The 16,024-nt window shown below is 39.7% G+C and overlaps 1 protein-coding gene across 3 annotated transcripts; it reads right to left on the reverse strand.

Moving 5' to 3' along the window:
- Positions 1-1,509: 1,509 nt before the first annotated feature.
- LOC126379407 (zinc finger protein 676-like) lies at positions 1,510-15,987 on the reverse strand. Of its 3 annotated transcripts, XR_007568327.1 has the most exons (13): positions 15,776-15,987; positions 15,041-15,175; positions 12,587-13,543; positions 10,730-10,860; positions 10,247-10,321; positions 9,876-9,999; positions 8,774-8,874; positions 7,015-7,114; positions 6,453-6,641; positions 4,765-4,866; positions 4,159-4,254; positions 2,071-2,324; positions 1,510-2,030 (listed from the first exon to the last, which is right to left on the reverse strand). XR_007568327.1 is itself a non-coding variant. In XM_050028153.1 (12 exons), exons 2-12 carry the CDS (start codon positions 15,090-15,092, stop codon positions 2,163-2,165), a joined length of 2,106 nt encoding a protein of 701 aa, XP_049884110.1. In that variant the 5' UTR covers positions 15,093-15,175; positions 15,776-15,913; the 3' UTR covers positions 1,514-2,162. The 3 variants fall into 3 exon arrangements, 2 of the variants coding, with proteins under 2 accessions (XP_049884110.1, XP_049884109.1); XM_050028153.1 differs by having other exon boundaries at positions 1,514-2,324; positions 12,587-13,560; positions 15,776-15,913; XM_050028152.1 differs by having other exon boundaries at positions 1,515-2,324.
- Between the last annotated feature and the right edge of the window lie 37 nt (positions 15,988-16,024).

A 16,024-nucleotide genomic window follows, 5' to 3' on the forward strand; every position in this document is an offset into this window, starting at 1 on the left:
TACGCCTGTTTTATTTTATACACCCTCGCGATTCGATAGTGCCAATAGGATGCTATGGAGGACGTTTTTTGGATGGGAGACTAAATACAATAATTTAAAGACACTTCCTGGATGGTCGACTAAACCTACCATAGATAATACACTTTCTGGGTGGAGAACTAAACCGACCATAGATCATAATAATACTTCCTGGATGGTAGACTAAACCGACCATAGATCATAATGACACTTCCTGGATGGTGGACTAAACCTACCATAGATAATAATGACACTTCCTGGATGGTCGACTAAACCTACCATAGATAATACACTTTCTGGGTGGAGAACTAAACCGACCATAGATCATAATAATACTTCCTGGATGGTAGACTAAACCGACCATAGATCATAATGACACTTCCTGGATGGTGGACTAAACCTACCATAGATAATAATGACACTTCCTGGATGGTCGACTAAACCTACCATAGATAATACACTTTCTGGGTGGAGAACTAAACCGACCATAGATCATAATAATACTTCCTGGATGGTAGACTAAACCGACCATAGATCATAATGACACTTCCTGGATGGTGGACTAAACCTACCATAGATAATAATGACACTTCCTGGATGGTCGACTAAACCTACCATAGATAATACACTTTCTGGGTGGAGAACTAAACCGACCATAGATCATAATAATACTTCCTGGATGGTAGACTAAACCGACCATAGATCATAATGACACTTCCTGGATGGTGGACTAAACCTACCATAGATAATAATGACACTTCCTGGATGGTCGACTAAACCTACCATAGATAATACACTTTCTGGGTGGAGAACTAAACCGACCATAGATCATAATAATACTTCCTGGATGGTAGACTAAACCGACCATAGATCATAATGACACTTCCTGGATGGTGGACTAAACCTACCATAGATAATAATGACACTTCCTGGATGGTCGACTAAACCTACCATAGATAATAACACTTTCTGGATGAGTGACCACATTCAGATTAAGCACCCTTCGCTATGGTCTGTTAGTGGATGGGTGACCGCAGGTTAAGCAACCTTCGCTGTGGCTTGTTTCTGGATGGGTGTCCGCGCCTATTACAGTAAACACGCTGCAGTTCTTCATCCGCAGCAAGCTGCCCTCGCTGCCTGAGGAAACCAGACACGTGGTCGCGCAGTGTCCACACCTCACCACCACGCGCACGTAATATACCTTATAGATAATGTACGCCTGTTTTATTTTATACACCCTCACTTATACAAAAAAGGTTCGATAGTGCCATTAGGACGCTGTGGAGGACGGTTTCTGGATGGGAGATTAAACACCATAATTTAAAGACACTTCCTGGATGGTCGACTAAACCTACCATAGACAATACACTTTCTGGATGGTGGACTAAACCGACCATAGATAATACACTTTTTGGATGGGTGACCGCAGGTAAAGCACTCTTTGCTATAGTCTGATATTGGATGGGTGACCGCAGGTAAAGCACTCAGCGCTATGGTCTATTTAGAGTCCACTTCCTCTACTTACTTCTATCTTTTTCTGTTACTCAAAACTAAGAGAGAGCGTACTGAGAGATGTAAGTCAACCCTAATATGAGACTTCTCAATATGAATAGGAGATGGGCAAATAAAAAAGACACTTTATTTTCTCTATTAGATGCACACATCATTTGTCGTATCTACAATGACTGTCATTTCGTCTTGAATGAGTCAACCGTGTGAGTGGGTCACTGAAAGAGTCAAGTAGGTCACTGAGTGAGTCAACGGGTCACTGAGTGAGTCAACGGGTCACTGAGTGAGTCAGCGGGGTCACCGAGTGAGTCAGCGGGGTCACCGAGTGAGTCAGCGGGGTCACTGAGTGAGTCAGCGGGGTCACTGAGTGAGTCAGCGGGGTCACCGAGTGAGTCAGCGGGGTCACTGAGTGAGTCAACGGGTCACCGAGTGAGTCAACGGGTCACCGAGTGAGTCAGCGGGGTCACTGAGTGAGTCAACGGGTCACTATGTGAGTCAATGATTCACTGAGTGAGTCAATGGGTCACTGAGTGAGTCAATGGGTCACTGAGTGAGTCAATGGGTCACTGAGTGAGTCAATGGGTCACTGAGTGAGTGAGTCAGTGAGGTAGCATCAATATACTTTATTAACAACATCAATAAGCGCGCATATCGTACAAGGTGGGCGAGCGTCGGCGCGCGCGCGGCGGTGCGGGTAGCTTCATGTGAACTGTTTTAATGTGAGTCTTAACACAGCTGGCTGTTAGGAACGACTTCTCGCATAGGTGGCAATGATGGCGACGGATCTTCGTGTGGACCTGATGAGAGAACATATTTTATGAGTAGCGGCCGCTCGCGACTTCGTCCGCGTGGATTTCGGTTTCTAAGATATAGACTCTCCCCCCTCTCTCTCTGTAGGCGCCGCTACTTCAAAAGCGCACCCCTGATGCCGGGAAGCAGTAAATAATAAAAACAGTAAAATAATAAGCTACATTATTGTAAGTTTCATTAAAATCCATTCAGTGGTTTTTGCGTGAAAGAGTAACAAACATCCATACTCACAAACTTTCACATTTATTATATTAGTAAGAAGATAAACATATTTTTCGTGTTTACTTTGTGATTAGAATATAAATTTTAATTTATCTTTAGTCTTCGTTTTTTTTTATTTGATCTGATTTCAATAAGGCGGTATGAGTTTGAATATCTATGGTACAGTCATGAGCAATATAATGTACCCACTTTAGGACTCTGTCGCACTAACATATTTGACATTTAGTGAGACTTACAATTCAACTTGTCAAAAAGTTAATGTGACGTGGTACCAAAGTGTATATATCGTGGCCATATCATAGAATTGATCATTTCATGAAATGATCGACCATTTCATGAAATGGTCGTATTTCATGAAATAGAACAACATTCGTTGGCCACATCATGATGTGGTTTGGCCAGATCAATGAACACAAAACGTTTAACGATATGACCAACTAAATGCATGATTACTTCATGATATGGCCAAACGTTAGCGATCATATCGTAAAATAGTAACATTATCCACCGGTAGTGGCGCTGGTGTCGCTTTGTTTTTGTTTTGCGTAATGGCGGCGGACAATAATTATTCTTGTGTGAACGCGAATAATACGAATAATAATGAGCAAATACAAGATAAAAATGCAGTGACGCAAAGTTTTGACACTAAGGTGAAAAGAAAAACTCGTATTAACAGTAGACAACAACTTTATTTTTATTTTTAGGTTATATGGCAAATAATGAAGGTCGAGTGACCACGCTACGTAAATCAATGGACTATTATTGGATTTCAAAATATGATATAATTAAAACTGCGAATGAAGAGATATTAACATAACATAACAAATACTTTATTGCACAAACAGGAAAAAAACAAAATACAAAACAAAAGAGAAATAGAATATTAATATAGAGAGAGAATATTAATTTAGAGATATTAATTTAAAAAAGAAAAATATAGACGATCCTACTGTCCGTAAAGTTTCTTTTATTGACGTGACTTATTGTAGATTTGCCGCAGATGGCATTAACTACTTGAAACGGGATTCTATTAAAACGCATAAATGTTTTTGTCATAATTTAAATTATCATAATCCTTTTTTTATAATTTTTACAAGGCATAACGGTAGGTTAGGGTGCGGCGGGGGTGGCCCTTGGGTCACCCCTACGCCGCCAGTATGTTTATCTTACACACGAAAAGTATACTGAATGATGACCAATGGCATGAAATAGTGTCAAAAATATGACGACGACTTCAAAGCGAGATGCAGTTACGGCGTATATGTCAACTACATCAACACTCCGTTAATCGAAAATGACTTTTTAATTTTTATTTGACTTTTAAACATTTTTGTACTTTGTACTAGAGTAATACATTATTTCCTACCTTATTTCGCGTTTTTATTACACCACTTTTCATGGACACCCTACATTAATGATATGGCCAAACGTGGATGGAAATATCATTAAACGCTGACGTTTAAACGATATGGTCAGTTGAAGTTGGCCATTTCATGAAATACGACCATTTCATGAAATGGTCGATCATTTCATGAAATGGTCAATTCTATGATCTGGCCACGACATATACATATGAATGCTCGTGACCTTACAACTTACCACTTGGTGAGTGTGATGAGCAGAAGCAGTTTTGAAAGCCTTCGGACAGTGCGCACATTTGTACGGCCTATCTCCTGTGTGCGTGCGCAGGTGTTTCTGAAATACAAACATTGCAATGAAGCATTCGCTTTGTGACAATCACTTTGTGATTCCTGGTTTGGTTAGGACATTACATGCTGATCACCTGATTGTCCGAAAGTAACATGACCCAGGCACTTTAAGCCGTTGCTTGGTCCCGGTTACTACTTACTGATGTAAGTAAGTAGTCGTTACATGAGTCAAGTCAGGAGCCTTTGGCGGCTCAATAGTAACCCTGACTCCAGGATTGATCGGGTTGGTAATCCAAATCACAAACCACGAAGACGATAAAACAGTATTATTAAGGAAACATGTCCTTAGAAAAGGTTCAGTACGATCTACTCTGAACCGGCGTGCGTGTATGAAGCGATTGATGAATGTGGAGAAGCAAGAGAAGTGTGTAGGTAAGTGGTTAGGAGTAGTAAAGAGGCGTAAGTGACATCGTAACGAAAACTTTGAGGGATGATTCAGACCATGACTCTGAGTCGATATCCACCTGTATTTTCCGTCGCAAAATTTTCAATATACCTGCAACAATTCTCGTATTCGGAACCTTTTGGGGCACTGTGGGCAGGGATGTGGCTTCTCTCCAGTGTGGATGCGCTGGTGGTACCGTAATACTGCCTCGCTCTGAAACACAGCAATGGTGCTGATTGCAGGTATACAAGGAATAAAAATAAAATTGCTATTCAAAATTCTAGAAGTAAAATAAATTCATCTTTTTTGAGGTTATGTATACGTTTTTACAATAAAAATACCAGATAATATTTTAAATTGTCAGAAAATAAATTTAAACATTGTTTTCAGTTTACGCGGCTATTCATAATTAAAACACATAATAACGGGTTCTTACCGCGTTTAAAGCAGGGATATGAGACTCCCGATATTTCGACACTGTTGCAAGTGCCATGATCACGGGATGACTGATGATATTGGAGTGGGTAGATCCATAATTTTCTACGGCAGACATATCTGTCTACCCTCTTTCTTCCCGTGATCATGGCACTTCCAAAAGTATCGAAATATCCCTGCTTTAAACGCGGTAAGAACACGTTATTATGTGTTTTCATTAAAATAAATTTAAAGCTCATGTGAAGCTTAGTTTATGTAAAAAAGCTTATTATAAGATTAATGATTACCTAAATGATAAAAATGTCTGGTGTTAAATGTGTTCCTCTATCAAATAACTTGTAATGTAAGTATAATGATTTAAAAGATGTGTTGCAGTTTCTTGTCATTTCTTCTCCTCAGCCATAACACCTCGCGAAATGACGTAAATTCAAAAATGTTACATTGACCTTCAACAAGCTTATCCACGATAATTGCGTTGAATAAATGATTCTGATTTCCAGTACACACCTTCTAATTTTATTTCAAGTTATACCCGTCATTCTCTTCTCCGCCGATAAGGAAAGGGACGGGCAATACCCATAAAGGCATAACATTTATGGAACACACGTCAATTTTAAGCAGAATAAAAACCCTCCCAAAATTTTGTTTTGGTCAATAACCCGATTGAATTAAGTTAACAGCCCACGTGAAACGGGTTGCATATCAGCGACATGCCCATTTTATTCGCCCGGGTTATTCATTCGTTTCAAAATTAACAGTTGTCAATCATCCGTCCCGTTCTTTTTCGGCGGATAAGAAAATGACGAGTATAACTTAAAATTAGGAGGTGTCGCCATGACACTTTTTTGGGGAAAAACAGGGCATTGGTTTCCCTCTTGCCTTCCGCCCCGCAGTACTCTGTCTGACGCGAGTGGGATGGCGCCCAGAGTAGCCTATTACAAAGCCGTACTAGGACTCCTGTCCTCCGCCTCTGAATAGTACTGACAGTTACTGCTGCCCTCTGTCAGGTTCCAGGTTACAGTCCCTGCGACTTGCCCCTTCCGCCCTGCATTGTCGAAAACTAAGATACTTATATATTTTTTGACGTGACTTATTGTAGATTTGCCGCAGATGGCATTAACTACTTGGCCGGACAAATGGGGAGCGCTGAAGGCTCTCACCCGGTACAATGTTTAAGACAACAGGCCTGAGGGTGCCCAGTTGGGCGCGTACCTCGGCGCAGGGCGTCGTTTGAGAGGGAAAATATTTGAAAGAATTAATCGAACCTAGTGGGTCGATAGCGATAAGCGCTGATTGAGGAAATCGTCGACCACGCCGGCGGGGTTTGGTGTCGCGAGCTGATTAGCTACCTTTAAGATACTCACAGCAAATCCTCCAGCAGCACACATTTCGCACATCAACTTCTGCGGCGGCTCAGCGTTTTGCTTCCGTCGTACGAGCGAGTGAGTCAACTCAGTGACATCGGTGAGCGAGTCAGGCGGTCTGGTGCGGCGTTTGGCGAGCCAGTGCACGTTTGGACGCTGTTGGATGACCAGTTTTTGCATTGACTTTGACTGGAAAGAAATTAAATAAAACATAAACAGCCAAACTAACCAAACACATTGAAATCACGGGTGAATAGACATTTTCTGGGTAAGCTCGTTCCAACGTCGATCTCTTCTTCTCCTCGTGGAAGAACGAAGTCAAGAGCAAACCCATCTTAATTTAAAAAAAAAAACACTTCAAAACCCCGATACCGACCCCGCCGGCTTGGTCGATGATTTCCCACATTCAGCGCTTATCGCTATCGACCTCCTAACATCGATTAATTCTTTCAAATATTCTCCCTCTCAGACGACGCCCTGAGCCGAGGCTCGCGACCAACTGGGCACCCTCAGGCCTGTTGTCTTAAACGTTGTACCGGGTGAGAGCCTTCAGCGCCTTTACCTGTGTCCTGCCTCTTGGCTTCTGCTTGTTGTGGTACTCCTTCATGTGAGCCTTCATCAGCTCTTCACTGGCGAAATTGTCACCGCATTGAGTACACGGCCTGTAACGTATATATTTTTTTTATACTTCAACCATTAATTTTCAGGTTGTTAGACCGTAACGAATACTGAGGGGGATGGTTCAGCCCATGATTCTGAGTTGATATCAATTTGCTATTCCATGCATCTATAAGTACGTATACTTTCTTTTTTTACTATTTTTCCTTTTGACACATTCTCATTTATTTTTTTTATTCCAGTTTATATTAACTCAGAATTATGAGCTGAATTATCCATCGTTAAAATTCTTAAATAAGTGAAATAGATAAAAACTGCTCTGAGCGCCAGCCCACTCGCATCAGACAGAGTACTGCGGAAGGCAAGAGGGAAACCACTGCCCTATTTTTCCCTAAAAAAGTAGCATGGAGAATGCTGCACCGACAAGAGCGTGGCTCTTAAATTAGTGATGATAATAAAAGAAAAAATGTTCTTCGTCAGTTTTAGATTTGTCTCTATACATAATTCATCTGTGAGCTAATTTGTGTTCTGGGGGTTAAAATGGCCACATCGAAGCAATTCATCTGAAAAAGCTATTAAAGCACATAATAACGGGTTCTTACCGCGTTTTAATGGGGATATGAGACTCCCGATATTTCGACACTGTTGCAAGTGCCATGATCACGGGATGACTGATGAGATTGGAGTGGAGTAGGTAGATCCATAATTTTCTACGGGCAGACATATCTGTCTACCCTCTTTCTTTGCCGCTTGTTTATGTATTTGATATCGGAATGTTCGGAACCATCTGAACTCGCGCCAAACTCACTACGACAAACCGCACTCACTGTGTCCTCACGTTACCGCGTAAACTTAAAACAATGTATGAAAAAGCAATTTTGCTATTTGACATTTGATTGCATTGCGCACACACTTTCATATGCGCAAATGTCAAATTGCAATATTTGTTTTTTTAGATGAATTGCTTCGATGTGGCCATTTTAACCCTCCTACATAAACTGCCTATATACGTTCCACTGCTGGGCACAGGCCTCCCGTCAATCAACCGGAGGGGTAATGGAGCATACTCCACCACGCTGCTCCACTGTGGGTTGGTGGAGGTGTTTTTACGGCTAATAGCCGGGACCAACGGCTTAACGTGCCCTCCGAAGCACGGAATCATCTTACTTTTTCGGATAATCTGGTGATTCAAGCCTGAAAAGTCCTTACCAAACAAAGGACAGTCTCACAAAGTGATTTCGACAATGTCCCCATCGGGAATCGAACCCGGACCTCCAGATCGTGAGCCTGACGCTCTAACCACTGGACCACGGAGGCTGTTCAACCCTCCTGATACTGCCCAATTCAGTAATATGGCTACCTAATATAGGTTCCGGTGTCAATGTCGGTGAGAGTGTGAGGAGCTCGGTGGCGCAGCGGTAAACGCGCTCGGTCTGCGATTGTTGAAGTTAAGCAACTTTCGCAAAGGCCGGTCATAGGATGGGTGACCACAAAAAAAAAGTTTTCATCTCGAGCTTTCCGTGCTTCGGAAGGCACGTTAAGCCGTTGGTCCCGGCTGCATTAGCAGTCGTTAATAACCATCAATCCGCACTGGGCCCGCGTGATGGTTTAAGGCCCGATCTCCCTACCCATCCATAGGGAAGGCCTGTGCCCCAGCAGTGGGGACGTTAATGGGCTGGTGATGATGATGTCAATGTTTGTACCTTATATGGGCGCCACAAACACCATCCAACAGAGTCTCAGCGTGTCTCCTCAACGCGTCAGGGTTGTGGAACTGTACGCCACATGTTGTACACTTGTACAGCTGTAAAATACGATGCAAATATGAAATCCGGGTTCGAATCCCGGTGGGGACATATCACAAAAATTGTGATCCCTAGTTTGGTTAGGACATTACAGGCTGATCACCAGATTGGCCAAAAAGTAAGATGATCCGTGCTTCGGAAAGCACGTTAAGCCGTTGGTCCCGGTTACTGCTTACTGATGTAAGTAAGTGCTCGTTACATGAGCCAAGTCAGGGGCCTTCGGCTCGATAATAACCCTGACACCAGGGTTGATGAGGCTGGTAATTCACCTCTCAACCCACACGATAGAAGAAGGTGAGAATGAGGTTTTTGTTATGGACCTTAAAAGATCGGTCGTTGAGTTTTTAAATTATTTTATTTTTGCTTTTCTTTTATGTATTTTCTTTTTCCTTGTATACAGGGTGTTAGTGACATCGTAACGAAAACTTTTACGGATGATTCAGGCCATGGGTTTGAGTTGATATCAAGTGGAATTTTCCGTCGCAAAAGTATCTTAAGATTTTTTTTATTATGAATTTTCCGACAGGTAATTCCACTTGATGTCAACTCAGAATCATGGTCCGAATAATCCCTCTCAGTATCCACTGAGTTAATACAAGTGGAATTTTCGATCGCAAAAGTATAGAATTATATAGAATCGAAAAAAAATTAAAGAGAGTAAAAAATAACATGAATTTTACGACGGAAAAATCCACTTGTTATTAACTCAAACCCATGGCCTGAATCATCCCTCAAAGTTTTCGTTACGATGTCACTAACACCTTTTATATTTTCAGTAAAAGTGATATTCCTTCAGTTTTTCTTTTTATCATATGCATGTGCCTAGTGCATCAGGCGGGCCTGGCAAATATTTAAATTAAATTTTGTTTTGTCACTACTAACATAGTTTTTAAGTTTTTGTAATACTAACAAATATGGGCATCTGTCTGAAATAAAATTATTTTTTTTTTATTTTTTTTTTTATTTATTTCCGCGCACCCGCTGCCGAACATTTACAAACCTCTCGATGTGCCTTCGTCCTGTGGGCCGTGAGTCCCGTCTCACCAGCAAAGCTCTCCTGACAGATGGAGCAGGTCACACTGCCATGGAAGATGCGAATGTGGTTGATGCGGCTGCCGTATTTACTGAAAAAAAAAAAAAAAAAAAAAAAAAATATATATATAACAATCTGGCAAACCCAACTAGTTGACCAACTAGTTCCGCCTATATACAACAGATGGCGTTAGTCAGAAAGATGTCAGAATCATTTGTGGCGGACCCAACTAGTTGACCAACTAGTTTCGCTCATAACCAACAGATGGCGCCACCAATACAGAACTACATACAAATAAATAAACGAAAAGAATCAAAATCAAAAAACTTTATAGATACCTGAATACTTTTCCGCAATGTTCACAGTCATACTTGAAGCCGGCGTGACACTTATAATGCTCCCGCGCACATGTGCTGCAACATAAAAAAAAAGAAAAAAAAAGAAAGTTAAGTTATACACAGAATAAATTTCATTTCATTTCATACATGTCATTTTCTTATCCGCCGAAATGGAAAGGGACGGGTAATCGACAAGCATAAAATTTATGGAACACACGTCAATTTTAAGCACAACCGTCTAAAAATTTTACATCGGCCAATAACCCGACAGAATTATGTTGACAGCACACGTCAAACGATTTGCATACCAGCGAGATACCTTTATGATTAGCCCGGGTTTATCATTCATTTACTCATTCTTCCTAAAATTAAGAGCTGTCAATCATTCGTCCCTTTCCTTTTCGGCCGATAAGAAAATGACAGGTATAACTTGAAGTAAAATTAGGAGGTGTCTGCAGGAATCGCGGTCAATATTAATCTTACCTGTTTCTAGTAACTTGGCTACACATTTTGCATATAAACTTGTATTTATGCCGCAGCTGCATGTGTTTCGTTAGTCTACCGCGCTTGTTGAACCGCACGCGACATATGTCGCACACGTACTGGCCTGTGCTCTGAAACATAACTGGCTCAATTAGGGACTACCCAACCCACATCTATACCAGATAATATTTTAAATTTGTCAGAGAACAAATTTAAAGCTCACGTGAAGCTTACTTTATGTAAAAAAGCCGATTAATGATTACCTAAATGATAAAAATGTCTGGTATTGAATGTGTTCCTCTAGTTATTAAATAACTTGTAATGTACCCTCATTGATTTAAAAGATGTGTTGCTGTTGCAGTTTCTTGTCATTTCTTCTCCTCAGCCATAACACCTTGCGAAATGACGTAAATTCAAAAATGTTACATTGACCTTCAACAAGTTTATCCATGATAATTACGTTGAATAAATGATTCTGATTCTGATTCCACGTTTCCCAAAAAAAAGACTGCGCTGACACGTAGGTGATAATTACCTAATTTCTCGATTTCTTGAGTACGGTCACGAACATTAATATGTATACACTTTGGTACCATGTCACATTAACTTTTTTGACAAATTGAACTGTAAGTCTCACTAAATGTCAAATATGTTAGTGCGACAGAGTCCTAAAGTGGGTACATTATATTGCTCATGATTGTACAGCGCCATCTGTATTTTTTTGGGGAACGTGGCCTAGAAAGTTTGTCAATGGTGTAATCAGAGGTACATCCAACGCAAGATGAACTATAGTTGACGACAGGTCGACATGGCAATCGGGGCATGAGGTGAGCCGCGGAGGCGGGGTCGCCCCGCACACCCGCACAGTCCCCGCGGCGTCTTAGTCTTAGTGTCGCACGAGTCCGCATCGACCGCGTTTATCGATTATAATCTCGCTCACATAATTTATTACTATTGTGTAGCGAATTAGCCTGGGCCGCCGTTAAACGCTTCGTCAGGGAACACAACATAAAGAGCGATTTGTGTTTGACAAAGCTTAAAGAGATAACAACGAATGCAATTTTGTCAGTCACGGCAGAAAACTGGAGCAATTTCGAAAAACATGTCCAGAACCTTGAAAATGAATATTGGGAAAAAGACATGGGAATGGAAAATGAAATGGAAGATTTTATTATAAAAGTCGGAGATACCAGTGACGAAGATTCTTTAAGTTTTTGTAGCGATACGTTAGATGATTCAGATGAATAAATATTAACTTAAATGAAAACGTGGTAATATTTTATTCACATTTTGTTACATACATAATAAAAATATATCGATATTGAAAACGTCACGTCACTAGAGAATTGCCATGTCGACCTGTCGTCTACAGTAAGTACCTACATCTCACCGAGCTTTTTGTAAAACCAAGCAACGTGATAAGTGTATTATTTTTTTGTAGTATTTTTTATTAATTATTAGTGTAAGAAAATAAAAAGAAGAGAGCTTAGATAGCCCAGTTGGTAGAACGCTTGCATCTCACTTTGAGGTCGCAGGTTCGATTCCAGCACAGGCCTAAACCAATGATTGTCGAATTTGTTTTCGAATTCATATTTGGATCATAAATGATTATCGTGCTTAGCGGTGAAGGAAAACGTCGTGAGGAAACCCACATTCCCGAGAAATGCATTTTCGGAGGTATGTGACTATGTGACCTAACCTAACCTGTATTGGGCTGGTTTTCCTTTCGGGTTGGAAGGTCAGACAGGCAGTTGCTTCTGTGAAAAACCGGACCTGTCAAATCTTCAGGTTAGGTAAGCGGATCCTGTGAACAACGGGATAATGCTAGGAAGATGATATTAGTTTAAGAAAACTTACCGGATCGTGTATAGCCAGGTGGTTCTTGAAAGCCTTCTCAGCGGTGAACCCTCGGTAGCAATCCATGCATTTGAAATTAGCATTCGAAAACTTCTCCGTCTCTCTCCGACTAGTGACATCTGCTATCTGTTCTTCTCTGCCCAACACTATCACTTCCACATTATAAGTCTTTGAGAAATTTGCTAAATCATCTTTCGTCTTCTTCTTTCTATTTGTCTTGTTCTTTCTTTCTCTCATTCTAGTTACATCTGTCACTTTCCTAACTGTCCTATTTGTATCATCATTTTTGTAGTATTTCTCTAAAATGTATTGGTAGAACCTTTTGTGGTTGACATTTTCTGTGTTTTCGTAAGTCTCTGTTAGTTTTTCTGTTAAATTTGTTGTGTTTTCTGTTATATTACCGTTGTCAATTGATATGAATAGGTTATTTTCCATTTTTATGTTGTTTAAATCTTTTGTATCATTACAATCTAATATATTATCTAACACATTACTTTTATTAAATTTCTTGCTTCCCTTAACATATTTCTCTAAGACGTATTCATAAAACATCCTTTTATCAGGATCAATTATATTGTCTAAATATTTACTTTTAAATTCTTTGACTTTATCTTCAACAGCTTTATCTGTTATCTTGCTTTTATCCTTCCTTTTCTTTCTTTTATCTTTGTTATCACTTAGTAAATAAACAACCCCTTCGGATTTAACGAAGTTATCTTTAAATATGTCGTCGAATTCTGGTTTTTCACTTCCATTGTTAGTGTTTTCTTCGGAATTAAAGACGTCATCTTGTATGGGGTCCGTATCTAGCTCAAATTCTATTTCTAGTTCTTGTTTCACGTTTTGGAACTTAACATTCGTTTCCGGTTCTGGAACTGTGTTTATTTCAGTTCTGGTTATAGTTAGAGGTAGTTTTAACTGCGACCTGTCTGTGGCGCGAAGGTAGGAGGTCGTTAACTGAAAAAAATATGTAACTATACAGTTGTTAGTGACGTCGTAACGAAAACTTTGGGGGATATTTCAGACTATGATTCTACGTTGATCTTCTTCTTTGCGAGTCGATGGCGATCGAAACTAATTTTTTGCTGACCAATAATTGACCACGCTTACGGCATTGTCAGTGGCTTCGTACAGGTCTACGTTAATATCAAGTAAACATAAATATAATCACATTTTCATGAATTATACGACAGGATTTTCCACTTAATATTAACACAGAATCATGAACTGAATCATCCCCCTCAGTATTCGTTACATTGTCACTAACACATACGTACAGTCATGAGCAATATTATGTACCCACTTTAGAACCCTGTCGCACTATCATATTTGATATTTAATGAGACTTACGGTTTAATTTTTTTTTTTTTTTTTTTCTTATTTTTAACGAGGCTTTGAACACCCTGTGTGATCATGCCAGCCTCATAGGTGCTTTCGTGTACCTATCCCTTAGACAAGGGATTGGTCAACCAAATAATATAAACTAAAAGCCTTACTTGATAGTGGCTCTGCCAACCAACAATTGACTTCTCCGTTGCCAAGAGAAATCACACCCTGAGAGCGAAAAACCTTTCTTCGCACGTCTATATTCCGGGCAACGGTTTAATTTGTCAAAGTGTATACATATTAGTACTCGTGACCGTACTTGTACAGGATATAACTTCGTGTTTTGATGTTTAGAACAAATTAACTGATTTGACTAGTTGGAAACTAGCCTATCACTTACATAGTAGTTTAGGTTAAAGATAAATTGCTTCCGTGGTCTAGTGGTTAGAGCGTCGGGCTCACAATCTGGAGGTCCGGGTTCGATTCCCGACAGGGACAATGTCGAAATCACTTTGCGAGACTGTCCTGTGTTTGGTAAGGACATTGCAGGCTTGAATCACCTGAGTGTCCGAAAAAGTAAGATGATTCACCGGCTTACTTTCAGACAATCAGATGATCAGCCTTTTTTTTTTCATTTTTGTGCCCAAATATGCGATCGGTCGACTGACCATAAGCAGTTTTGATGGTTTGGTTTTATTAACATGCAGGACAGGCCCCCCCATTAGAAGGCTGCCTTCATTAAGGTGCTACTGTATGTTATCCCATATGTGCAATGATCAGCCTTTAATGTCTGTTTAAGTTTTCTACATATTTAATTATATATAAATATATATACACTTAGATATATAAGTTTGTTGTTGTAATTACGAATGTTGTGTGTACCTGTAATTGGAGCACATATACAAAAACTAATTTAAGACTGGCATTTTATAACTTTACAATATGTGTACTGTTGGTATACCTATCTAAATAAATAAATAAAAATGTCCTAACAAAACTAGGGATCACAAAGATGATTTTTGTATGTCCCCACCAGGGGATTCAAACCCAGGACCTCCGGATCGTGAGCTCAACACTCAACCACTGGACCACAGAGGCTGTTAAATTTTTAAATACATAAATACTTACATAGTGCATCTGCATTAAGTTGTTGAGCAGGAATGTGTGTGTGTTGCGGCATTTATTTCTGAATTGCGATGATTTGTTGAGCAGAGCGCAGCAAAACACACATATCTGCTGTGGCAGGCCATCCGATGAAGAAATCTGAAAATATATTTTATTTATTTAGATAGGTATACCAACAGTACACGTATTGTAAAGTTATAAAATGCAAGTCTTAAATTAGTTTTTGTATATGTGCCCCCTGCATTCCCAATTACAAAAACAAAACGTATATATCTAGGTGTATGTAATTTAATTATAATATAAATAAATATATATTAAACTTAAACAGAAATTATCTCCTCAATGAAAACAGCCATAAATCTTCTTAACAAACATCAGAGTTAAAAATATAATGTATACTAATCTAATCTAGCCTACAAGATCCCACTGCTGGGCAAAGGCCTCCCCTTCCTCTTTCCATTTTTCGCGGTCCTGTGCGTATTCCGACCAGTCCCTCCGGTATGCGTCCAAGTCGTCACGCCATTCGAAAGAGATGGCGTGAATGTATACATCATCATCAAAATAATATAATCATCATAATGTATACATGTAGAATAAAAATAAGTAAAAAAGTGAGCAAGACTATTTGTATGTTTCAAACTGCATCCTAAGATATTTAGTGCACTATTTGTTGAATAAAAGACAAAGTGCATAAAATTTACATATGAATACTTCGAAAAACAGGTAAATATAACTTACAGGAGTCCCGGAAAACTCAAAAAAAGTTTGTGCTAATCCTGTCCTGTGTAAATCGTATAATTTTACGTCCGTTGCTAAACACACGCGGCAAGCCTCCAAGCCTTCATCAGGGTAGGAGTATATATTCATGATTCTAATTAAATATATCAACTTTTTATCAAATTTTAATGTTAAATTCTTATTTTACAGTATTTATTTGTACATTTCTTGTAAATAAGTACATAAATGTCAAATGCAACAAAAATGTTT

The sequence above is a fragment of the Pectinophora gossypiella genome, chromosome 29, assembly GCF_024362695.1.
Source record: "Pectinophora gossypiella chromosome 29, ilPecGoss1.1, whole genome shotgun sequence".
NCBI lineage: Eukaryota > Metazoa > Arthropoda > Insecta > Lepidoptera > Gelechiidae > Pectinophora > Pectinophora gossypiella.

Coding starts and splice junctions, on each gene's coding strand:
- LOC126379407 (XM_050028152.1), bottom strand. CDS start 15,904: ATGAATATATACTCCTACCCTGATGAAGGCTTGGAGGCTTGCCGCGTG. Junction 13,544..15,040: donor ACTTAATGCAGATGCACTAT/GTAAGTATTTAT, acceptor TATTTTTTTCAG/TTAACGACCTCCTACCTTCG. Junction 10,000..10,246: donor CATTGCGGAAAAGTATTCAG/GTATCTATAAAG, acceptor TTTTTTTTTCAG/TAAATACGGCAGCCGCATCA.